This window comes from Acipenser ruthenus, chromosome 1 (genome assembly GCF_902713425.1).
Source record: "Acipenser ruthenus chromosome 1, fAciRut3.2 maternal haplotype, whole genome shotgun sequence".
In the NCBI taxonomy this organism is placed as follows: Eukaryota; Metazoa; Chordata; class Actinopteri; order Acipenseriformes; family Acipenseridae; genus Acipenser; species Acipenser ruthenus.
In genome coordinates, this window is record NC_081189.1 from 80,005,137 (window position 1) to 80,032,634 (window position 27,498).

At 42.1% G+C, this 27,498-nt stretch overlaps 1 protein-coding gene across 3 annotated transcripts in view; it reads right to left on the reverse strand.

The window, feature by feature from the left end:
• The window catches only part of LOC117421356 (rap1 GTPase-GDP dissociation stimulator 1-like), an 84,091-nt gene extending 67,359 nt beyond the window's left edge, over positions 1-16,732 (reverse strand). For all 3 annotated transcript variants that reach the window (XM_034035657.3, XM_034035658.3, XM_034035656.3), the window contains exon 1: positions 16,282-16,732. In XM_034035657.3, coding sequence (XP_033891548.2) covers positions 16,282-16,285 — 4 coding nt within the window. In that variant the 5' untranslated portion in view covers positions 16,286-16,732. The remainder of the gene's footprint in view (positions 1-16,281) is intronic.
• Positions 16,733-27,498: the final 10,766 nt, after the last annotated feature.

The following is a 27,498-nucleotide window of genomic DNA, read 5'->3' on the forward strand; positions in this document are numbered from 1 at the left end:
TGTGAAACCCCTTGAAATTTCTGCCTGGGAGAGACCTTGCTGATGCAGTATAACTACCTTGTGTCTTGTTGCTGTGCTCAGTCTTGCCATGGTGTATGACTTTTGACAGTAAACTGTCTTCAGCAACCTCACCTTGTTAGATGAGTTTGGCTGTTCCTCACCCAGTTTTATTCCTCCTACACAGCTGTTTCTGTTTCAGTTAATGATTGTGTTTCAACCAACATATTGAATTGATGATCATTAGCACCTGTTTGGTATAATTGTTTAATCATACACCTGACTATATGCCTACAAAATCCCTGACTTTGTGCAAGTGTACCTAGAAGAATTGATGCTGTTTTGAAGGCAAAGGGTGGTCCCACCAAATATGGATTTGAGTTAGATTTTTTTTTCTGTTCACTCACTTTGCACTTAGTTAATTGATGAATATAATCTATTAACATGTCTATTTTTGAAAGCATTCTTACTTTACAGCATTTTTTCACACCTGCCTAAAACTTTTGCACAGTACTGTACATGCAAGTGCAACTCTACTGCCCAATTTTGTCAACATGCAGCTGCATTTTTAAATGCCTGTCGGGTCTTTGACCCAAATCAAGCATCTCAGCATAGCTGAGAAAGAAGCGTTTGAGGCCATTCTACTGTTTGAAGACAACTGTGTAGCACAGCGTGAATACAGTGCTTACTACGAAATTGTTAGTGAAAGGGGGCTCACGAGTGGCGCATCCAGTAAAGGACGCTCCGTGTGGAGTGTAGGATGTGCCCTATAGTCTGGATGTCGCGAGTTCGAGTCCAGGCTATTCCTTTGCCGACTGAGGACAGGAGCTTCCAGGGGGCAGCACTCATTTGGCCGAGCGCCGCCCGGGGGAAGGGTTAGGTTGTCCAGGGTGTCCTCGGCTCACCACGCACCAGCGACCCCTGTAGTCTGGCCGGGCGCCTGCGGGCTTGCCTGTAAGCTGCCCGAGAGCTGCGTTGTCCTCCGACGCTGTAGCTCTTGTGTGACTGCATGGTGAGTCCGCAGTGTGAAAAAAAAGCGGTCGGCTGACGGCACACGCTTTGGAGGACAGCGTGTGTTCGTCTTCGCCCTCCTGAGTCAGCGCAGGGGTGGTAGCGGTGAGCCGAGTCTAAAAATAATTGGCAATTCCAAATTGGGAGAAAATAATAAAAATAATTGGCAACGACTAAATTAAAAAAAAAAAAAAATTGTCAGTGAAATGAAATGCGACAACATTTATCAGTAATGGAAAAACATGGAAACGAGATTCCCAACTTTTGCTGTAATCACTTTCTGCATACAAACATGTACTTCAGGATGACGGGTGCTCCAGAAAGGCATCAAATGTACAACATGTTATATCAGAATAATATGTAAACAAACCAAAATGTAAAATAACTGCAAACTACCACAGCAGAAGCAACAGATGCACACAAGTCTTTTTGCACTTCAAACGTTATTTTTTAAAGGTGTGTAAAACCTAGTTTTGTTTGCTGTCCTGTTGAAACCCCACCAAACGTATTGTAAAATGAACATTTGTGTTTATAGTTGAATAGGCTATGAAGTTTACCGATTTTACAGGATTAAAACTTGAACCTGAAGTTGTGAAAACCATAATAAATAAATACATCTTTAGATAAATTTTCTTCTATGGACAAACTAATTTTATGTTTATATAGGTACTATATTACTCCGTGATTTTGAACAAATTTACTGTGACTGCTCTGTGAGTTTAAGTACAGATTTCCATGACAAAATCCCAACCTTACTTATCAGTTATTAAAATAATAATCACAAATCTAACAAATGTAACTCTCCTCAATCTAAAAGACTGAGGTTGTCTTGTCAGAAAGATTGAGAGGAATTTACCACAGAATGGTCATTCATTAAAAGAAGTCGAGTGTCTCAATCTCACGTCTGCTGTGAATACTGTCGGACAGACTTCTCTGTGTCGACTGCACGAAGAAACACCAGCAATAAGCACAATCTGACACCCCCATTACTGTATGTTTGTGCAGATGGGTTTTGATGTTTGACTCACTTTAATTAAATCAATTATTAGATACAGCACAGCATTTTGTGTTTTGATAGTTGTAGAGTAGTAAAAATGTAAATAAAAAATATTATGTTATATCTTGAGGTGTTGTAATTTTGATAGTTATTTTTATAAAGTTTTGAGGTTGAATATTTCAGTCCATGTTTGATAGCACTTACGAGATCCTAACACTCTTCATTACTAATATTTAAATCCAGAATAAATAGAATTCCAAATTTTACAAAAAACAGTGCTGAAGTATTTTTACTGGGGGGTTTTAATTTCTAAATGCTGTGTGTTTACAATTACCAAAATTATAGATTCAACAGCAAAAATGAAGACATTGGCTTGCCAGAGCCTAAGAACATTTTAATTTCTAAGGGCTAACAGCCACAGGTCTTAAAAAATAAATAAATAAATAAATAAATAAATAAATAAATAAATCTGCCTCTCTACGCTCAACAGATGTAGTACATAGTATACACAGTTAAAGTTGTATGAAGACTTCATTGCCAATGACTAATTGAACACATTACTTTAAAACTACACCTCTTGTGCGATGCCATATATTTAATAACTTTTGAACTATTTCCGTCCCCTCAGGATTCAAGTAATTATTTAGTTTTGTATTAACAGTTCTCCCTCAGAAATATAGTATAAGTGAAATTACACTTTCAGGCAAAAGACAGTTGTGGAAAAAAACAAGTTCAGAAAACACAGAAATTGCAGAAATGGCTTGGCACTGCGTTGCTTGCTATATCACAACAGGAAATCGGACGGCATTCTAGTTCCAGAATTCAACTGGTTTTTATCCAGCTGGCCCATTTTAATAGATGCTTAGCTCATCCCTCTCTGCTGTTGGCCCTGCTGGTAACCTGTTCTCCAAACATAATGAAAGGTCTGTGGTTGCTGTATTTTATATTATACAGTACAGTTACTGTGGCTTTCACACTTCATGTTACATTAGCTCTAAAAAAACAAAAAAACAAAATAGGTCAGAACACAGTATTATCTCATGCTATGAAGAGGGACACAAGGCGCAGCAGAAATGTCGAGTATTAGTATGTGTCATAGCTTTTTATTTTAATTTTGAAAGCTGTATGAGCCTGGTCCCTGTGTTTATCTTGTTTGGGAATTAAGACTGCTACAGTAGCTTATAAACAATACCCGGACCATTTTAATTACCCAAAGATGCTACTGTTGCTGCTGAGTGAGCAACAGTAAAACTGTGAGTAAACGTTGTGTGACAAGCAGCTAAATCCCATACCCAAGAGACTTGGGTGACTAGATCTTACTATACCAGCAGGACATTTGGAGTGATGTGTAGCAGGCAGTGTACCGTAGCTTCATGGTGAGCTGGGAGACAGCTCTGTTGACAGTATATCAGCAGTAATCCCTGCAAGCATAATGTTTATTTTTATTTTTTTTATTGTAGTTTTTGATGAAGTCTTGGATTTAAAAGTCCAAGCTTATTTACCTTTCAGCACATTCAGATGACATGTTGCGTTTCAGGCCTGTATTTCCCAAAATAAACTGCTGTAGTCGTGTTTTGCTTTCTTTTGGCCACGGCGGGTATTTTCTGTGGTAACTGCAGTGTTGCTGACGGAAGCCAATGCCGATGTCGTCTCGCTTCCCAAATCCAAAACAGCACCTGAAACCCTGAGCCTTTTGTTTAATGTGTGATTCTGAAGCTAAATAGCGATAGATTGTATTTTCTCCAAAGTCACATTACAAGATGTGAAAAACAATTATGGGCAGCAGTGTGGAGTAGTGGTTAGGGCTCTGGACTCTTGACCGGAGGGTCGTGGGTTCAATCCCTGGAAGGGGACACTGCTGCTGTACCCCTGAGCAAGGTACTTTACCTAGGTTGCTCCAGTAAAAACCCAACTGTATAAATGGGTAATTGTATGTAAAAATAATGTGATATCTTGTAACAATTGTAAGTCGCCCTGGATAAGGGCGTCTGCTAAGAAATAAATAATAATAATAATAATAGTTTGCGTTGCTTGCGTTGTGCAGTAGTGCACTATTATGCCTGATGCTTCTAAATCTTTCTTAAGTCCTTGGCTGTTAATCTTGGGTTTTCTTTTAGCTGCTCGGACGATTCTCCTACCTGCTGTACCCGTAATTTTCTTTACTTAATCTTCTTCTTTCAAGCATTTCAGTTGACTGTGTTCTGTGGTACTTCTTGATTATTGCGGATTGTGGATTTTGGTCTGTAGCCATTTCCTTTGTTGTAGTTTGCACATCATCATACATCTCGTACAATAGTGAGGATGAGAAGTTTTTACTTTTCAGTATAGTCTGTGAAATTAGGATGGAAACCAACATGTTGTTAAGTGTCACATGGATGTTTGAGCAACACTGCAAATCTATTCGATTCTATTGCAGAGACGATGTATGCTAGCCATCCATTCCCCCAAGGGTTTTCTTTATTGTCCACCATTAATTGTCTTAAATGACTCAATTACCATCATCTTATGATTTGAGGACCTGTGACAGGGTACTCGTGTCACGTGTGTGGGTAACCGTTGATATGCATGACAGAGACATGGGAGCTGCTCTTTCTCTCAACCAAGCCTAGCAGGCAGCAAGTCTCAACTGAGCGCCCGTCTGTAAACAACCATTTAATCAAACTTAACTCCAAAAAGCACACAAAACAAACCCGTTTCCACATATAATTTTCACCAACATTAATGTCCCCTTGTGCAGGGCAATCACCCTGCTATAGGACCACACCAAGCTAAAAAGGCAATTCTCTGCTTCTCAATATCCTCTACTAAGGTGTCCATGTTGGAAGCTGCTGACAATTATCAGTTACCACTGCCTGCATCTTTCTTTAAACTGCAGCTCTCCTACTCTGTATCCTCCCCCTTGCACAGCTCTGTTACTAACAATAGAGCGGGGGGGGGGGGGGGGCACCTTTCTGTTCCATTAATGTCTAATTCGTACATCTTGAGTATAGTTGCACTGGACCAAATTATTATTATTCCTATTTTAGAATATCACTTTCTAACCAGATTGTCAGCTGTGCCTGCAACTACTGTACAAGATCCCCATGGCACTCTTCAGCTTCCTTACTGCATGACACACAGTGCAGCACCTGGTGAAACTCCTTAACCCCTCCCTATACTTACTGGTGTCCCAATATAAAATCCCAACAACAAAGGGTCTACAGCAACTATACCATGCCTGGTGATTATACCACGCCTGGAAGCATAGACAGGAACAGTATATGTATTATGAATTCTGTAAGGAAGAACGATCAGGTGCCCAAACCTGCAAGGGGTTAGCTTTGACTGAATTTGGACAGCAGATTCTGCTTTTTAAAACAAATCGCTTTAAAGCAACGAGTAGTCAGTGTTTACTGAGATTTCAGATCTCCAAACCAAAAGGAAAAAAAAAAAAAATTAAAAGTTTAGTTAGCTAATGGAAAATAACACTAAGTAACAACACCATATGGTAAGTGATGACTTTTACAACCACAGTGGTAATCTGCATTTGGGGTACAACTTATAATATATACTTTATGGGCTAGCTCCTCCGTACCTTGTCTGAATACATTCCAGCCCATTCTCTAACCTCCTCTACTGCAGGGCTATTGAGACCATCCTGAGTGAATGAAGTCTCTTTTATGCTCTCGGGGGTTGGCACGACTGCGTCATGGGCACTAAGTGCAGCTTTGGAATATCAATTCAGTTTAGATAGTATCAAAGGATTAATACTCATGAGGTAATGGTTACATTTCGTACTTGAAAGGGAACCTAATTGGACATTCTAAAGTAGGAAGAATATCTGGGCCCGGGTAAAATAATATGGCAAAAATAAATATATACATACATAAATAAATACAATAAATTATTGATTAAAAATTAGGCTCAAGACTTCTTGGCTGTATGTTTCTGGCAGCATTCCTAACATTTAGTTTGTAGCCAGGGTATGTTCTTATGGTGGAGATTACAATGACAGAGCTCCCTAATCCTGTCAAAGGTCTTCAGAACAGAAACCACTTTCAACAGCTGCGAGGCACATTCACAGATGCTTAAACTCCAAATGAATGACTAAAAAAGCACTTCAGAAACAGGGCAGGAACTTGAGTCCACTGAACAAGAAAATGAACAGGGAGGAGATGCTGGAGGTCCATAGGAAACACAACCTAACAGACTAACACTTCTCTGTCAATAATGCTACCATTTTGATTTTGTCTTGATGGTACCCATCCTTGTACCGTATCTAGCCAGGGTTGAAATTCATATAATGTAGACTTAAGGTTTTACAGAGACAAACATTTGTTTTGGAGCAAATTAAAGTGTCTTGCTTAGTGTTGAATTAAAAAGCACAAATAAACTCAAGTTAAAGTATACATGTACTAATTATTTTTTTACTTTTAAATATGCATCTATGGTCTCCCTACATATTCATTTGAACAACTTGCATTGTTGAAATACTTATTGTTATTGTTGAAGTTAAATACTTATTGTTATTGTTTAAAAAACACAACAAAGACTAATAAAAAATACATAGTATATAGTATATTACATAGTTTTCAAACACTATCCTCTCCTTAAGACATACAGAGTATAAAAGTACTGTATAAAATAATTTATGAGGAAATTATTTCACATTACCTATATTGTACAGAGTTTTACCCAGTTTTCCAATCAAATAATAAAATGCATACCTTTACAATCAACTATTTTTTTTTAAGAGGATATAAAAACCACTTACTAAATCACGCACAATGTTGGTGAAAGACAACATTGTACAAAAAAACAATGTGACATTCAAAGTGTTAAGACCGGTTTATATTCCATTGCTCGACTGTCACTGAAGAGCAAGGCGACCTGTGATCATCGCTGTCGTGTCGCTGTGCAGTTTACACTTTTCTACCGGCAATCGCTCTGCTCAAACTGCAGTCGCTGACAGTTCAAATCAACTGAACTTTGAACTTGTCGCTATGGTTATTACAATGCCAAAATGGATGACCAGGTGTTTGTCGAGAAGCTGCTCAGTGAGCTGATAATAAAGATCAGATGAAAAAGGAGAACGCATGGGTATCAGGGGCTGAGCAAATGCAATCAACTTGTGAGTATTTTAACCTCACTGAAGTGTAACCGGTGAAGTTTTAATTTTAATACAGCGACTGCTGTTTTAAACACATTGTATTACGAAGTGCCCCAGGTCCACCACGTTGTTGTTATTATTATTATTATTATTATTATTATTATTATTATTATGTTACAAGATTTCTTTTAAATACAGCATAGCACGTCCACTATTTTCTATAATAATAATAATAATAATAATAATAATAATAATAATAATAATAATATTTTGCGTGCTACAAACTCTGAAAAAGGGATTCAAATGATTGCTAGTAAACTATAATACAACCACGTTAAATAAAGTAAACTCTTATTTGGTAAGATTAATTTTGGTGAATTCACTATTAACTGGAATCAACTGTATCTTGAACTGACTTGGTTTAAAGCTTAAAAACACATAGTAAGTTAACGCTTAGCAGATCTTCAGTCAGAAAGTGTGACAATAGAAAATAGGGTTGATGAACAGAACTGGCTAAATCTTGGAATGACAAACAAGCAAGAGTATTTATGCACTACATTGCTGAAGTAGAAAGAAGGCAGCTGCAACAGAATAAAAGGTGCAGCGGTCCTGTCAGGTGGTTCAACCGATAGCGCTGTCATAAAAGAGGAGCTAGTATATGTATGATTCTGCCATGAAGGGCTAGGGACTGTGCAGTTTGTGCGCCGGTAAAATGTCTGTGTGGCCAGTGGATTTTTCCATCCACTAGATATTGTGGCTAGTGGATGGAAAAGTTCATTTCAAGCCCAGCAGCACATATTATTATTATTATTATTATTATTATTATTATTATTATTATTATTATTATTATTATTATTAATTTCTTAGCAGACGCCCTTACCAGGGTGACTTACAATTGTTACAAGATATCACATTATTTTTTACATACAATTACATTATTTTTTACATATTATTTTTTTTACATACAATCACCCATTTATACAGTTGGGTTTTTACTGGAGCCAATCTCAGTAAAGTACCTTGCTCAAGGGTACAGCAGCAGTGTCCCCCAGCTTGGACTGAACCCACGACCAGAGTCCAGAGCCCTAACCACAACTCCACACTGCTGCATATACACTTAATGCCTAACAGCAAAAGATGTATTTGAAGCCCGCCGTGTTTTACTGGTCAGCTAATTCACTTTTTTGTGTTTTGTTTTACTGTACTAGATCTATACCATAAGCACACAGCTCTTAACAGCATCGCCTCCCTCCGCCCACCACACAAGTTTGAGTGACAGGTTTCGAAACAAATGTGTTTGGTGTTTGGTCTGTATAAAAATCATATTTGTTATAAAAGTAATTTATTTACTACAAACCCTGTCGGGAACTTAACATGTTTGTTTAAATCACAAATACCCTATACTATTTAGGCAGAAAAAAGCTTTAAAAATAATAATGATGAATAGAAAACGTAGTTTTTTTTTTTCTTTTTGCAAGTTCTTACTAAGCCACCCACATTGCGACACAGACTAGTATAGTTACAAATAAAATGTAGAAAAAACTTGGCATCTATTAATGCTTGTTTTTGGTTCGTTAGATTAAATGCAGCCATTTCTTTACTCGGTTTTTCCAAACTAACATGCAAGTGTGGCTGTTTTGCTTAATATGCTCTTTTCTGATCCAATAGGCTGGTGGATTATTTGCATTTTTTTCGTTTAGTACAGTGGTTCTCAGCCAGTACCAGATATCTTGCGGGGCCAGATATCAGCTCGGCTCGGGTGTGCTCGTGTGAAAAGGCTAAAACTGGGGGGAGTTAGAGGGTTTAGGGATTTTTTTTTTAACTTAATTTATTTTTTATATTTAATTACAGCGTACATCTTAACCTAGGCCATACCGTATAATGGGCAGATACTTTATTTGGGCTTTATTTGCTATTTTGATTAGATCCACCAACCAGAGGGTTGCATACAGTACTTGTTGCAATCCCACTCTCTGTCAGACTGGTATACAGAACAGGTTAAAGCACTAGACAAGGAAAATAATGTGTCAGATATCAAAGTGGATATGAGAATGGCAGTGATGAAGCCAATTTTCTTGAAAACAATAGAAGTAGACTGGACATTTCCATCAGTTGATTTAAAAAATGTGGAATTGATGATGCGATCAGAAACAAAGAGGCACTGTAAACTGCGCCTGCTACTGTAGTTGGACTGTTTTTTTTTTTTTTTTTACACGGGGGTATAATTAAGTAACAGCCAAAATTATTTGTGTCAGACTTGTTGAAAATCTGTAACAAAATGGTTGATTGTTATTGTCGATACGCTGTAGATACGACTATTAATGCAGGCATCGTGCAGGTATCACAGTCCAGAAACAAAACAAAACGTTTAAAACGTTTTGCTTTGTATAAAACTGAGCTGATTTTGCCAGTGCTTGCTAGTCTTTTAAACAGTTTGAAATGATTTCAAAGCAAATAAATGCATTTTTGTTTCGGCTTTATTGTTAAAGATTTCACACGTGGCAATACTGCCCTACAATTACTGCATGGTAGTACTGTGATCATTCCACTGTGTTACGTTGTGAACCATAGTTTTAAAACTGAGACAGCAAATGCTTATCATAAAAGTTCACTGGTTCTTAAAATAAAGGGCCATATAAGAGTGATAAATACTGTAACTGATTAGAAGGCCTTCTTTGTTGTTCTCCAAGTTGCTGCAGTTACATTGTAGATGCTAGAACGAGTTACTGTAAATGAGATACTGTTTTAACAGACATATTTAATTAAGTAAACATTCATTTAAATGTTTGTGGAATTAAAAGTATACATGCAAAACTGTGACTTTTTTTTGTGAACTTGCTGTGAAATAAATTTATTTCTTAACGCAGGAAATCCCCCAATGCAGGAAATCCGTCGAATTTAATACCAGCCAAAATGTCCCGTATACGGTATATATTAACTTAAAACAAAGGCATGTCAAAGTTTGTAGATGGTGCTGTGCACCTGACTGGTACCTTTTAAGCTTGCATATTTTGGGGGCGTCAAGTTCCACAGACAAGAGGAAGGGGGGCGCGGCCCAAAAAGTTTGAGAACCAGTGGTTTAGTAAACAGGTCAGAGGTGAGTCTGTAACTCAAAACACCATCTTCTGAAATTAATGTTCATTTGGGTAAGGGACTGGGAGTCTAGAATTGGTAAATCGGGTTTGTGAAACCAGAACAGCTTTTTTTGTACTACCCTCTCCTGTGTCGAAGTACTTTACATGAAAGTGGCTACTGAACAAAGTATAGGCTAGAATATATACATAAATTATTTTTTATTATTTTCCACCAGTCTAATTCAAGTAGCATATGATAGGATGCATATAGAAATTTATTTTGGGTCTGTTCTGTTCCTGATCACAATATATTACATTTGTGATTTATTAAGAAAAAAAATATTTAATTATGTGTTCACAGTGTTATTTCTTGTACTTCTCTAGTCACAGTCAGCTTCAAAATCAGATCTAAATCTCACCCAGCATTTAATGGCAGCATTATTTATATATTTCTTTTACTCTACACTTTATTGCTATTTTATTTTTAAATGTGTCCAGGTTAGTACTAAAGTTAGGGGGGTTCAAGGCACTTTAGAATTGCTAAATTTGCAGGAAGGTACATAATTGTGTGTTTTTTTCCCCCCCTTTCATTTAATGAAGTTTTGCTTCAGATTATGCCATTGCCGATTTCTAATTTTTATTTAACACAGCTGTTTTTGTGGGACATTTTATTATATGTGACAACACTGAAGAACCCCTAAAGTGCTCATCTATAATTAAATTGGGGCCCCCTTGGAGCCCCACTGTGTGCTATACTCTAGAATTGCCACTGTGAGATATAGGTCCTATATTTTATTTTACACACATAAATGTTTCCTTAGGCTGAGGGAGAGCAATTCTATCTCCTGTATTGTGCTTGCTACAAATGTTTCTTCAAGCCGATAGGTAGAGCAAAGTATGATATCGCACCGCGGGGTAGGGTGGGGGGTCGTCACAGCCTGAAACATTTCCAAAGGATGTCCCAGCAAAAAAAGTTTGAGACCCCCTGGCCTAAGGAAACACACTTTGGGTCCCCCCCGCCCAAGAGACTTTATTAAGTGATGTTTTATGTGCATGGAAAAGTTCATGGTTGAAACAAAAACATGGACCGCTGGAGGTACTTAAGGACCACAATTGAAGACCACTGCATCAATATTTATAGGTGTGGAAGTTTAACAAAATAGAGCTTACCTTCATTTTGAATCATTTCTTTAGGTTTTCAGTTCCATGGCTCACCAAGTTTACAATTTCTGAGGAGAAATGCTTAAAATAATGCTCTAATAGCATATAGTATGGGCTAAAAACAACTGGAATTTTAAACAAAACGAAGGTAAGCAGAGTTTTGTTAAACTTCAACACCTATACCTATTCGCTTTAATTTACAATCTTCCTTTCTTTTGCATTAAGAAAAAATTGTGATTTTTCAGCCAGAAGCACCAACTAAAGGACAAGAAATGTAGCTGTCAGACAGGTCTGTAGCTAACAGACATTTAGGATGTAGCATCTGGGGCACATGGCACCCCATGAATTGTTCCCATGAAATCATGACCAGCCTGAGCAACATTTCAATCCTTCCCTGTGGGATCTACTGTGTGTGTCCTAATCAGCAGGTGTGGTGCAGTGGAGCACCAGGAATAAAAGGGTCCCGATTACACAGACCAAGTCTGCTGTAAGCCATACGGGTGAGATCAATGCTGCTGCCGAAACATTGTCCGTCTGTGCTGCTGAGTTCAGGAAACGAAGCGACCACCTATAATGGCAATCGTGTGTATATTCAAGGTTGGAGTTGGGTGAACTGCCCAAGGTACAGGGAGTTAGTTTCAGGATAGTAATGGGGCCGTCCTCTGGAGAGGAGCCCCGAATGGGACACTGAGCTTATAGGGTAAGCCAAGCGGTGAACAAGGCTCCCAGCGGAGAGGCCCACGGGTCGCCAAGGGGGATATATGAGCGCCACCACACAGAAGCCGAGGAGTGAGTGAACGTTGGGGTCAGCTAGTAGGAGCGGGCCGTCTGGTGAGTAGCAGAGGCTGCTGAGCCCCAACGTCCCCGAAGGCGAGTGACTACCGTTCCAAGATCCAAAGAGGGAGGAGCTGCAGGCCCGAAGACCAGCAAGAACAACAGCTGTATGTTGTGGAAGGGAGCATGGCAGAGGCCAGCCACGGTACTGCCAGGCACACTACCACCAGCAGTGCTACCCTCCACGCAACCAAGACCGCCAGCGGCCGGGAGTTTACCGGGTTTGGGGTTTTGAGGCTTGGGAATGGGCACTTCCGTAGTGCCAAAAATCAGCACCACCATTGCTGGGATGCATAGCAACGCTATTGCTAAGAAATAGAGTCTGCTAAGAAATAAATAATAATAATAATAATATTGCCGAGGTGTTTGAGAGCAAGTCGGGAGCATGAGCACGGCCGTGTTGTAGTCTCCGTCTCCTGTCAATCAAGCAGCAAACACGCATCCATGTCATCCAGATCATTCAATACATCAATCAATCATTCATTTTGATCGTTCCTTTCATCACGTGTAGCGAGTCCCGTTACAGCCTTAGCAGCACAATTCTCCAGAGATCTACCCTCCACTCAGACAAAATGTACTCATACCAAGCTTGCCTTTTCTCTAGTGCAATTAAACACAGACAGCTCAAACACAGGTTTCTCCATATAAACCAAGATTCTGATACTGTCAATAACTTGAGTGGAAGAGTGGTGTAATCAAGTTTTACTACTGGATGAGCCATTCTCTAGATACAGTACATGTAAAAAAAAATACTACATCACTGTGGCCGAGGGTGTGCATGCCCAGCTGGGGAAAAAACTACAATTACAGTATTTGCATCTGAAGTCTAAACTAAATTGTTACCTGATTTGGAATCGGTTGAAAAATCAAGATGCAATTTTAAGGGAGCATTGCAATATCCATTTACATTCTCCAGTAATTTAGCCTACTGCCATTTTATTCCAGTAAGCAGCACTATACATCTTTCTGTACATAAAGAAATAAATAAATGGCAACCTGGGGGAAAGGCGTGTTGTCTGTCTGGTTCAGAACTGACAACATGAATTTTCAAGCAACAGGATTAAAAAGCAACCAGCAACTCACAGTGCCACTTAACGATTTAAAGAAGTCTCTGCTTTAATTACAATGTTAGCCATCACAGGGTTGAGTCTTTGAAAAATTCCTTGCTGCTCAGTACTTCAATTACGTGGCACTTCATACAAAATGTTTGACAAATTACACTGCAATGCCATAAATGTATTCCTGGAACAGCAACTACCCTTCTAAATATACATTTTGGGACCAATAATTCTGAATGACTTGTCTTGAATACCATTACCGATCTGGCAATAGTGAATAATCCGCTAGGCCATGAATTGGATTTTGGTCAAAATTGGAAGGGAGCTTGGATGTCAAGAATGTAAGGCCCGTTTACTTGTGTGATAAATATTTATGAGTAAATTTAGGTCGAAATTGGTTCTGTTAACTGCTAATGTCATGCCTTATAGTGTATTCGGTGTCTGGCCTACAGAACATGTTGCACATTTTGAAAGATAACATCAAAAATGTTCCAATGGTTTTCACAGATTACATTGAAATAAATAAATAACATTGTTACCCTACTAAAAGAAATATACAGCATTTGTTTTGAAAGAATTATACATTTTAACTACAAACAGCCATCATTGCTAAGGCCCTGTGAAAATCGCTGAAATGTTCTTTCAGCGATTTTCACGGGTATCGTATTTTGTGGAATGTGCACGGAAATATGTTATAAATTATGTGTACAGATTATTATTATAGTTTTTAAACAGCAAATATACAGATAAATGCACTAACATCAAAGTTATTCAAGCACTTTGCAATAGCTTGTGAAACGGTGTTGTAATTAACAGCCTGTAGGTAAAGTGTATCTGCAAGGACAACTTTCAGTTCTAGTACGTCAGGTGCATGTTCACCATTTAGGTCTTGCAAAACAAATACAATGTGTAACACATACTGATCTTGTGCATGAGTGGACTCGTCAGTGTGACCACTGACAAGCAACTAGACTGTTTTACCAATTCCATAATCTCCTGCTTGTGATACGCAACTTTAGGCAAGTATTCACATCTCAGCTGGACTGATAAAGAAATCGCTCCACCATTTGCTACACTATGTCTGAAGAATTTCCATAACTTTTGGTTGTCCAATTTTCAAAAGGGATATTTGCGCAAACAAACGCCTCTGTCAGGTCAAAATTTAGTAAGTGGACTTTTGGAATATGGAAGTCACTGTTTTTTGTTTCTTTGCAAGTAAAGCAGTCGCAGTACTGCTCTGGATTTCTGACTTTCTCTTTCGATGAATACTTGCTGTCAACAGACGAGTTTCGGTAGTAATCTACAGTAACGTTGCAGGATGTACAGACGAGCTTACCTCCATTGCTGTGTAAACTCCTGCTGGATACTGCTTTACGTGATCTGCTGCAGACACATTTTTAGCCTTTTTAGAGACATCCATTTTCTTGTTTACAGTGTGTAGTATTTTAATTTCCCGCTTAGATTGCATATAGTCACATGACATAATCACTGCACAGCACTGTGTGCATGGCGAATATTACACGCAGGCACATATCAGAGCTGTACAGTTTCGTTGATGTGTTTTTTTTTGTATTCAATACAAATAATCATAAAATGATTTTTATTTCTTAAGAATATTATAAAAATTGCGGTATTGGGCTAATTTAACGATTTCCCCGCAGCCCGTGAAATCGCGATTTTCATAGGGCCCTAATCATTGCTCCACTTTTGTGTAGTGTAAACTGTAAACCAATTGTATATTGTGCAGATTTTCCCTGGCAGGACAAAACTTCAGACAACTTCAGATCCAGAACAGATGTCCTTAAGTAAGTCGTGTCGTGTTGTGTCTGACCTTTAGACCCTAGTGATTTGAAATAATATTTATGGACAGAGTTAATTTAGAGCAATATCAAAACAACAAGGTTTAGTATTCAATCTACAGATCAAACATGCATGAATTAGTTAATTCTTAATTTTAACAGTTGAATGGTGTGTGTGTTTACAGTAATCAGTTGATCACAAGGTATTAATTGTATCAATATATTTGTTAAATTTAAAAGAGCAAGAAACAGTCCTACACACACACACACACATATATATATATATATATATATATATATATATATATATATATATATATACACATATATATATATAATTACAAAAGTTAACGAACATGCCACTAATCAAGCTTATATAGCACAAATAGTAAACAGGGTTTGCAAATTACATTATACTTTTTCTATATCTACATGTTATGCATTTAATGATGGGTTTTAGCTAGTCTATGAAGGCACCGTATTAATATTTGTGGATCACTGGTTTAACACATTCGATACAGATAACTACTGTACTAATATTGCATGATTGAAAATGCAACTGAATTAAATGGACCATGAGACACTGATTTATCAGTAGGTTGTAAACGCCAACGCTGTTTAAAAAAGCCTCACTATAATAATAATTACACGTGGATTGCATAACGCCTTAATATACATTACAATGCAACTGTACAACTGATGTGAATTGGAATGCAAATTCATCACGGGCTACACACCAGCTGTACAGTGTAGAAGATGCATAAATCAGCAGGTTTTCTATAGGCTGTGTGTGCTTTATAAGCATGCAACATTTGCATCAAGGTACGTTTACTTACAGTATGTGTAACGTGTCAAAATTGTTTCAACATGAAAGTGATCAATTATGGTTAACAAGAAAAGGATCTGAAAATATTACATTTTCTCCAAAACAACAAAGGAATGCGTTCGACAGTGGTACAAAATAACAACAACATTTCAGATACTTCTCAGAACCGGATGATTACCTGATTGTAATAATCATTTGGACTAAACGCTGATGTAGCTAATATTTTAAGAATGTCTAATCAATTGGGACTGGGAGTATCTCTCATTCCCAACTTGACAGATTCAATACGGCATAGGAACTACTGCGTAACTTGCCTCAAAATGAATGATTTTTGTACTACACACTAACCAATCAATGAATTAATTACACGACACCAAACTGCTGCAGATCTCAATTTGACAATGTAACAATAAATGTGTGAATGTCTCGACTTACCCATTTATAAGTGTTCGTGGAGTCCACACTACAGTCCCAACGAGTGATATGGTTTTGCTGATGCTCTGGTCTGGCCAATACACTAAAATTGTCTTTTTGAAATTTGTCTTTAACTGAGAAGTGTCTGAATAGGGATTTTAGTCACACTGACATCCGGGCAAGGCCCACCTCACACCCGCACCGCACCACACCACACAGAGAACGATAACCAGCACACACGCTTCAGATTTTTTCCGAGGGCTGTTGCTGTTGTTGTTGCTGCTGCCGCTGCTACCAACAACAGAGATGCAGGCACCCCGCAAAGTTAACGGACACGGTTATGTAATGTACCAAGGGAGCCAGATCTTCATAAACACCGAAATGACATCAATCCTCCCATCTAATTATTTACTTCCTTTTACTCTACGAGCCAGGTTGCAGCACTGACACTCTCTGCTGAACGAAGGCCCGCCCCTCCTTTGGATTTCATTGGCGGTTTGATTTTACAGTAGGGATATACTTGATTCCGATTTGCTGAAATCCGTGTCCCCGCCTTGTTCACCCAGTTGAGCTAATTTTTTTCAGCACTGGCTGTGTAGAGCCAGGGTCCCCTGTGGAAGACTCAAGGTAAGTTCTAGCACTGGCTCCTGCAGCCTCTGGGATGTTTTATTGTTTAGCGAACAATAAACACCTTACAATATGTCCAACATGTCGCAAAAAAAAAAAAAAGACCGAATGGAAACGCATAATAAAACATTACGTGGACGGTAGACCATATCCTAGTTTAGTGTTTTACTGCCATCCAAAGTTTTGAGAGCACATTTCTGCAGCTATCTGTATTTGTGTCTGTATTTAATACAAGCAAACAAAAACACACTTGCTCTGAATATTGCTATCTTGTTCTCCCTTATTTAGATTTAATCAGTGGTTAAATTGAGATTTTAAAACAGTGGGAACGATCGTGGCCCGTGTAAGGTTGTTGGATATTTAATTTAGCTATACCATTTTATAATCTCAACAAGAATACATTAGTTAAAATTCTGGTTTATGTGGTATACTGTGGTCATGGTTAATGTTATATTGTTGAAATTTGTATTTGTCTGGAAAATATGTCAAATTAATAAAATAATACCCTTTCCAAACCAGGCCACCTTAAATTGTGTTAGCTTAAAACGTTAGGTTACTTCTGTTCCCTTTCAATTCGAAGACGACCACCAATTACATTACGTATGGGATAATGTTTACCAGAGCCGTCGCGAGGGAGAAGGAACAGCAGCATATGAGGGACGCACAAGCACTGTCTAACCCAGAGGTTAGCAGTGTGAACTTACACCCTGAAGGACCCTTATGCCTACATTAATGCGGTAGAACCTGGAGAAAATATGTGGCGTAGCCCAGCTAGTGACAGAGGAAGAGCTGGTCAGATTGACGCAGAGCTCTTGTCCTATGCATGTAGTGGAGGTGATAGCCAAGAGGAAGGCTGTCTTCATAGACAGGTACTTCAGCTCTGTGGAGTATATGGGCTCAAACGGGGCCTTCGTGAGAGCCTCCAGTACAATATTAAGGCTCCATTCAGGCAGAACAGTCCTCCTGGGAGGGCGTAATTGCCGAGCACCTTTAAGAAAACGGGTAGACAAAAAATGTGCAACCGGAGACACCGAATCTGCGGGGGCATGGCAAGCAGAGATAGCTGCTAAATACACCTTCAAGGTGGAAGGTGACCTACCAGCATCGAGCAGTTCTTGCAGAAACTGTAAGATGACTGGCATCGGGCAAGATATGGGGTCATGACTTCTAGCCAGACACCAAGCCTGGAAATACCTCCACTTGTAGGTGTACAAGGACAAAGTGGAGTCTGCCCTAGCGCTCTGCAATGTACCCACAACCGCATCTGATAGCCCTAGGGCTAACCAGCGGTACCTTTCGGAGGCCAGACCCATAGCCAGAACCTGCCCGGTTCCGGTTGCCAAAGAGAGCCTTTAGCTTGACTGAGGAGATCCATGCTGGCCATGTAACAGCTGGCACAGGGTTGAAAATCATATTCTCCTGGGCCACTTGGGGGCAACTAGGAGAACTGACGCTTTCTCTAACCAGACTTTTTCGAGAAAGACCGGGAGCAGCTGTATAGGCAGGAAAGAGTACAAAAACACATTGGGCCATTGCGCCAAAGCGGTGGAGGGAGTACCATAGGGGGCAATGCGTCGTCTCTGCCGAGGTGAAGAGATCGACTTGCGCCTTCCCGAACCGTTCCCAAATGCGCTCCACCACTCCTGGAGAGGAGGTCCGCTGCCCAGTTCACCGCTCCGGGAAAGTGCGTCGCAGGGACAGCAAATTCCTCTGAGCCCATGTCAGTACCCTGAAGGCCATGCGATGCAACCGCGGGGACCATAGGCCACCCTGGTGCTTGACATACGCCACCACTGTCGTCCGGATCAACACATGCGTACCGCTCAGCACTGGGAGAAAGTCGTATAGAACAAAGGGATGCCGCTTGCAGCTCCAGCATGTTTACATGCAGGGATGTCCAGCGGTCCAGCCAGGATCCGCGTACTCCTCTGCCTTCCCAGAACGCTCCCCAACCCAAGTTGAAGGTGTCTGTCATCACCAATTGGCGGTTCAACACTACTCCCATTCGCACACCTTCGTGCAGGTGAGAGGTCGTCCTCCAGCAGCATAGGGCTGCCGAACACGTGAGACACAGTCAGCCGACAGTGTCTGTCATGTTTGGCATTGAGGTGGAAAGCAGTGAGCCACACTTGTAGCGGGCTCATGCGAAGCAGACCCAGCTGAATGGCCGATATGGCTGCGGCCATCAGACCCAATAGTTTCTGGCACAATAGGAGGGTGACCTGCGATCCCTGTTGAAACAGGGAGAGGCAACCCTGGATAGCTGTAACTCTGTCGTCCAACAGGTATGTGCGCATCGTAATGGAGTCTAGCTGGGGCCCCAAGTACGTCATGCACTGCACCGGTGTAAGCCAACTCTTTGCATCGTTGATGGTGAGGCCCAGCCTCGCCAAATGCTCTGTCACGACCACCATGTGGGCCACTGCTCCCTCTCGTGACCGGGAACAGATCAACCAGTCATCGATCTCGAGCTGCTGAGGCCGGGGCAGTTTGGGGTGGCTGTTTAGGGTGCTGGCCCTGAAAGCGCCTCCTGTGACGCTGGTGTGTGGACTGGCCACGTCCTGTGTTCCCTCTGCCTGTCAGTTGGGCCCGGTTGCTTGCTGCTGGTGTGCCCTGTAGGCGATGCCTTAGGTCACCCAGCGGAGCCATGGGAACTGGAACTGTTCTAGTGACAGTCCGCGTCTGAGGAGCTCGCCAGTGGCTCGACTTGCCCCACGCGGAGGCACGGGGAGGGAGCAACGTGGCCACCTGCCGGGACGCCTCGCGTTCCCGGTAGGATCTGTGTAAGATCTCCTCCACGGTTGGACCAAAGGTATATCCTGGGGATATAGGCGCGTCAAGCAGCGCAGCCTTATCTGCATCAGGGGCAGCAGTGTGGCGTAGTGGTTAGGGCTCTGGACTCTTGACCGGAGGGTTGTGGGTTCAATCCCTGGTAGGGGACACTGCTGCTGTACCCTTGAGCATGGTACTTTACCTAAATTGCGCCAGTAAAATCCCAACTGTATAAATGGGTAATTGTATGTAAAAAAAAAAGTGATATCTGTCGCCCTGGATAAGGGCGTCTGCTAAGAAATAAATAATAATAATAATAATCAGGAACTCTGGCTTGTGACAGCCAGAGCTGTCTACAAGCCACAATCAAGCTAGCCAGGCTCTGGCCAAGAGCTTGCCCTTGGAGACCGGAGATCTGCAGCAGTGTGCTGGACAGGAGACGTAACTCTGTGGCCACCGGCTCAGGGATCGGAGCCTCCTGCCGTACACCATCCATGTAAGCAGTAAGCACACTCGCTGTATTAGAAAGGCGAGTTGCATGTGCCTCTGCTGCATACGCCTGCTTGAGATGTGTTTCCGTCACCTTACATTGAGGGTTCGGGCACGCCAGGTCTCTAGCCAACCCATCCACCAGCGGTGCCTTAACTAGGGCCGCGATGATGGAGTCTACCGGGGGGAATCCCACTAGGCCAAGCTTATCCCCGCCTTCTAAGGAGGCAAGCAGTGCGGCCTGTTTTAGCACACTAGGACCCGAGGCCGGACGATCCCAGGAGGAGCGTACCTCCTCCATGAAGTCTGGGAAGGCCAGGAACTTCTGACGGTGAGGAGCCGCTGACGTCCAGGGGACCTGCAGGAAAGCTGCAGTGCGTTCCATAAGTGCCGAAAACGAGCTGGACAACGGGGGGGGGGGGGGCACTGGCTTCCGAGGCTACCTCGAAGCCAGGTTCATCCTCAGCAGGGGTCTCGCCCACCTGCATGTCAGAGGAGAAGGAGGCCCCCTCCTCAGAGGCTGCTATGGAGAGTGTGTCCTCTTGTGCCAGCTGAGACACCTCTTCCCATCCACCCATGGCAATTGGGGCTGCAACGGGACATGGACAGGGGCCTGGGCCGCCGGCGCCTGTTTAGCCAAGAGCCCTAGGACCTGGGCCATCTGGGCCTTGAGGTCGATAATGACCCTTGCCTGCTTGGAACGCTTCACCCGCTTCACTCTTCTCGCTGTGGCAAGGCCTAGCCCCGTGGAGGAGAGCGCGGCTGGAAGAGTCACTCCATACCGGGGTGTCGTCAGTGAATGAAAAGTAACTCCAAACAGCTGACTTGCTCTTTCCCTTTGTTTTGCTCCCTGTTGACATTTCTACCAAACTAATGAGGTTATTGTTGGACCAATATTGCACAGTTAAGTCAATAGCCAAAGAGCCCTGTGGCAGGGCGGAAGCCCTACACATGGGGAAATATGTAGTTTTATTGTATATTTTTGCATTATTTGTTGTAAATTGATTTAATTAACTGTTTAATTGATGTTGCGCTCCGCCGTGGACGATTACCTGTCTGTGTGGAGCAGCAGCTGAAAGCAATGAGCTGTTCCAGCAGGCAGGTGGGCGTGTCTCGGCAGAGCGTTAGTATAAAAACATAGAGATCACTGTGATCGGGGCTGCTGCAAGGCCTGCCGTTTTCACGGCACCTTTGATTTATAGTTTGTTGTATTGTGTTTTATTTTGAGTGTTTGTACAGTCATGTGTCGTCCTCTGTGCGCTACCATCGCTGGTAGCGTCACTTGACATTATTGTTTACTTTTTTGTTCTGTTTGGATTATTAAATCCTGTGCGCCTGTGTCGGCGCATCAACGTCAATCTCTACCTCAGTCTCTTCTGTGTTCTCCTCGGCCACCTGAGGCAAGTATACCAGGACTCTATCACAAGCTCCTATCATATGATTGAGGTGAGAAACCAATAATTACACCAAAGCAACCGTTACGTGGCACCGTTGAGCAAGAAGAACTGAAGGTACTTGCAGACTCATGCAAACTAAACTGTAATAATAATACTGTAATAATAATAAGGGATGTGACTTTGTCATGGTAAAAATCAACAATTTCACGGAATGGTCACGGCTACAAAGATTTGAACTTAAATATATTTATTCATGTAATATACCTCTAGCATTGCATGAATAAACTTAGTGAAGCAGCGGATATCGTCTAAGCTTCATTTTTGCAAAGCTATCAAAATTTGGGAGTCACGGGTTGGAATTTGCATAAACACCCATACTCTAATATGGCTTACACTTGTTTTGGGCTTGTTTTGAAAGGCAGTGGCGCTTTTTTTTCTCGTGAGACTTGGCAACACTGTTCATGCCTCTGCAGAACTGTAAACCACCCTTTTTGCATTATCAAGTGTATACAAAGTGCTTCGGTTAATTTGAATCCTTTTACCCCATGCTGTTTTGCAAAGAGAAACAATCAACTGTTATCTAAATGCTCTTGGCTTAAACACACACTCATAAAACAAGTAACTGGGGAGAAAAGTGCACAAAAAAATAAAAAACCTTAACGGTATATTGCTGTAGCTTTGAAAAAAAAAAAAATATATATATATATATATATATATATATATATATATATATATATATATATACTGTATATATAAATTACACTAAGAAGCCACATTTTTCTAATAGGTAAATCAGCTTACAGTCATCGGCGCCAGTTCTGCTCTGGTGCATTTGAATCACAGACAACTGTGCATGCGTTTATTCATTATAGTATGTGCCTATTCGGGGAGTTTTCATTCAGGTTTAACCCGAATGCAGAAAAAAGCCATTTGGGGCGGGAGGAGGGAGAAGTCGGGTAAAACACGAAAATCAGACACCCTAGTTATTGTTAATCCCTACTGTCCCACTGTGGCAATGTGCCCCGCCCCTGTGTGCAATTGTGTGTTATGTGTTGTATGTTGCGTGTGTAAATGTTGGTGTATAGTCATTGGTACACGGGATATAAACGGGTCTGTGTTTCACGTGTATTTAAAAAGTGTATATTTGTATTTAGGCACGGGATTGCACATCACGCACGTGCATTTAAAATATAATGTGTGGCACGGGGTTGCACGTAATGAATTCACGTGCTGGGATTCAAGTGAATAATTAATTAGTAATTGAATCCCAGCACAAACAGTATAAATAGACGCACGTTTCTTGCAGTCGGGGTTGGTGTTCGGTGAGTGGAGAACGGGATTGGAGACGGAGGTGAAATAATAATAATAATAGTAAAAGTAAAAGTAGTAGTTAACGTGTTTTCACTCACCGTGTTTGTTTGTCTCCGTGCACCGTTTGTCTGTGTAGTCCGTTTTGTTTGTCTATTTATTTTGGCGTGTAGTGCCGTGTCCAGTGTTTTTGTCTGTTCCAACCTTTTATTTTCTGTTCTGTTTATTAAATGCTGAACGCGATCACGCGTTCAGCCTCACCAAAACCCCATCTCTCTGGCGTTTGTGTTCCTGTTTCTGGTCTGACGCCACCCACTCCGGCCGTCTTTGTGACACGTGGTGTCCTGCGTGGGATCGACAGCGCCTCCAGGACTCAGGCCAGAGCAGGAACCGCAGTTTTGGATTTAAAAAAAAAATATATAAAATAAAAAAAAAATGGCAGAAGACGCCATCAAAGTGCGGGACTGGATGCTGGAAAATGCTGGGCTGGAGGCCCAGTCTATACCAGTAGTCGTCCAGTTCCTGCAGTTTATGGATAGGGAACGATGGGAGGCTTATGCAAGGGAGCAGACCGTAAGCACCTGGGAGGAAGGTGTGGGTTTGGTCCTCAGCTACCTGGAGGCAATTATAAGTGGAACAGCAGCCCAGGTAGCAGTCCCACCAGCAGAGGAAGAATGCCTGCTGTCCCCGTCTCCACCAGCAGAGGAAGAATGCCTGCTGGTTTTGCCTCCACAGCCCAAGCGGGAGGAGCCTGAGCGTCCACAGCCCAAGCGGGAGGAGCCTGAACGTCCTACGCCTGAGTGGGAGGAGCCCGAACGTCCTACGCCTGAGTGGGAGGAGCCCGAACGTCCTACGCCTGAGTGGGAGGAGCCCGAACGTCCTACGCCTGAGTGGGGGGAGCCCGAACGTCCACAGCCCAAAAGGGAGGAGTCGGTGCGTCCACAGCCCAACAGGGAGGAGTCGGTGCGTCCACAGCCCAACAGGGAGGAGTCGGTGCGTCCACAGCCCAACAGGGAGGAGTCGGGGCGTCCACAGCCCAACAGGGAGGAGTCGGTGCGTCCACAGCCCGAAGAGAGGGAAGTCGGGGCTTCCACAGCCCTAGGACCCAAGCTGCCAGCAGAGGGTGAATACCTGCTGGTCCCACCTCCACCAGCAGAGGGTGAATGCCTGCTGGTTCCACCTCCACCGCAGTGGGAGGACTGCTTGCCCCTCCCACCTCCACCAGCAGAGGGTGAATACCTGCTGGTTCCACCTCCACCGCAGTGGGAGGACTGCTGGCCCCTCCCACCTCCACCAGCAGAGGGTGAATACCTGCTGGTTCCACCACCGCCAGGAGCAGAGGAGCTGGAGCTGCCTCTGCCTCCACCACCGCCAGGAGCAGAGGAGCTGGAGCTGCCTCTGCCTCCACCACCGCCAGGAGCAGAGGAGCTGGAGCTGCCTCTGCCTCCGCCACCGCCCGGAGCAGAGGAGCAGGAGCTGCCTCTGCTGCCCGTACCTCCGCAGGGAGTACGGTGGCCGGAGCCCCAGAAAGGGGAGCTGCCGGCCACGAAGAAGGGGGAGGAGGTCTGGAGACCACCAACCCCAGCAGCAGTTTCGCTGCCGGAGATCGTGGGGGAGGTCAGGAGACCTGCTCCCACTGCAGCAGTTTCGCTGCCGGAGATCGTGGGGGAGGTCCGGAGACCTGCTCCCACTGCAGCTTCTTCGCTGCCGGCAGTACTGTGGTCGGAGCCCCACCAAAGGGAGCTACCGGCTACAAAGAAGGGGGACGAGGTCTGGAGACCACTTTCCCCAGCAGCAGTTTCGCTGCAGGAGTTCTTGTGGCCGGAGCCCCACAGGAGGGAGCTGCCGGCTACGAAGAAGGGGGAGGTCGGGGGACCACCTGCCCCCGCAGCTTTTTCGCTGCAGGACGGGACCAACAGGCTGTCAGCCGTGCCACTACCGGCAGGGGTGCTGACAGCATGGCCAGCCATGGGCCCACTGAAGCCTCCCTTCCCAGCCCGAGACTTTGTCCTGGACTGCTGGGTTTTTAAGGGGGGAGGTGGCCGTTGAGGCCATGTGTGCTGCGCACAAGGGGGGGTATATGTGGCAATGTGCCCCGCCCCTGTGTGCAATTGTGTGTTATGTGTTGTATGTTGCGTGTGTAAATGTTGGTGTATAGTCATTGGTACACGGGATATAAACGGGTCTGTGTTTCACGTGTATTTAAAAAGTGTATATTTGTATTTAGGCACGGGATTGCACATCACGCACGTGCATTTAAAATATAATGTGTGGCACGGGGTTGCACGTAATGAATTCACGTGCTGGGATTCAAGTGAATAATTAATTAGTAATTGAATCCCAGCACAAACAGTATAAATAGACGCACGTTTCTTGCAGTCGGGGTTGGTGTTCGGTGAGTGGAGAACGGGATTGGAGACGGAGGTGAAATAATAATAATAATAGTAAAAGTAAAAGTAGTAGTTAACGTGTTTTCACTCACCGTGTTTGTTTGTCTCCGTGCACCGTTTGTCTGTGTAGTCCGTTTTGTTTGTCTATTTATTTTGGCGTGTAGTGCCGTGTCCAGTGTTTTTGTCTGTTCCAACCTTTTATTTTCTGTTCTGTTTATTAAATGCTGAACGCGATCACGCGTTCAGCCTCACCAAAACCCCATCTCTCTGGCGTTTGTGTTCCTGTTTCTGGTCTGACGCCACCCACTCCGGCCGTCTTTGTGACACCCACACATCACTAAATCCTGGTACCCAGTACCGGCATCAAAATAAGTCCCGGTACCCAATACCGGTGAGTACCGTCAGAATTTCACCCCTGAGTTAAATATTATGTGTTATTCGATTCCCATGAGTTGGAATCAATCCTGGTGCTGGAGTCGACTCTCTGTGATTCCAAAAATAGAATTGAATCCCATTCTTGAAAGTAACTGAATCGACAATCGATTCTTTTGGGATCAACTCCCCATCCCTACTTGTGATGCAATGAAGAGAACATTAGGAGCTTCTATTACAAACCGCAGTACTAAAGTTTAAGAAGATTAACAGTGTTTTTTAGTAAAAATGCTGACGAAGAAGACAGCAAAAGTGCACCAAACACTTTTTTCATTGGCTCCTTCAAGCTAACTGCTGGTAGAGCAGTAACGCAAGTGTTGATTTCTGGAAAGGGTACTTTAACTCTTCCAAGAGAGGCTATCACATACACATACACAATAATACACATGACTCCACATTTTATCTGCTTACATATCAGGCACAATAATAAAGTACCCCATCCATTCAGTTTCACAATGCAGATTTCAACCTAGATTCATACAAAATGTTCTGGAAGCTTCTGACGTGAGTGTGACTGCACTGTAATTCTGTCCACAAGATATTCATAAATAGTACTGTATGAATTCAAGATGAACAGTCTAGTAGGAAAAGTGCTGATTCATACCAGACTATGTGTCTCAACATCACTTCTCACTGAATCCCTGTTTCATCAAATAACCACTGAATAAACCTATCATGTATTTTAAATTATACTGTGCTGTATACATCTGTTAAGATGTTTCTGGAAAAGTCTCTTGATTATATGTTAGAAGTTTAATATTTTTGTAATTCAATTAACCAGGAAAGATGGTCTGTTTTTTTTATTTATTTATTTATTTATTTATTTAGTGACCTGTTTTGGAATTCCAGATATTTTGTGAATGGGTTTCACATATTAAAGAGTTAGTAGCTATACGTTACATTCTGGATTTTGTTGCTCCAATATTGAGTTATGAACTTTTTCTAAATCTGCCTTTGCCTGGCTTTGAGCTTGTCTAGAGAACCCTAAGTGCCAGGACTGAACAGCCACTCCAGGGCCCAAACAATAAAAGAGGCTTATTTAAAGTTTCCCCTGAGAGGAATGTCATTTTATTGGTGTCTGCCTGATAGAGAGACTCCTGGAGTTCAAAATGAGGCAGGCTGTGAGTGACAGATCAGAGGCAGTGCTGAGCTAGGACCCTTTATAGAAGCAGGTACAATATTTTTCAAAATTCTGCATTTATGATTGATTTGAGATCCTTAGATTAATTCAGAACCACCTTTTATTAATTAGAAATAAAAAAAAAATGAATATACCAATAGTACAGCGCTTCACCAGTCAAGGACATGACATAAATGATGTAAAGTTTGCAGTATTAGAACAGCTAAAATTAGACAATGTGACATATAGAAGAATAAAAGAAAGTAAATGGATAAATAGACTGAACACGATTATGCCAGCGGGACTCAACAGAAAAGAATGAACTAATTAACTCCAATAAATATATAACATTTAAATAAGTAAATTAAAAAAATTCATTCAAAAGTTGTGCATGCTGATGCGCTGGGGAGGCCAAATTAAGGCTGATCCTCAGAGCCAGCATTGCGTGATAATATAAATATAAGTTTATATAAACTAATGTTAATTAGAATTAATACTTTAGATTTAAAGAAAAAATGATGTCACAATATATAGAACACCATTACATCATCAGAGCAAAGTACAGGCAAATGCTAGAGGAAAACCTGTTTCAGTCTGCTAAAGACTTAAAACGGGCGAAAATTCACCTTTCAGCAGGACAATGATCCAAAGCACAAGGCCAAAGCTATACTGGACTGGCTTAAGAATAAGAAAGTGAATGTCC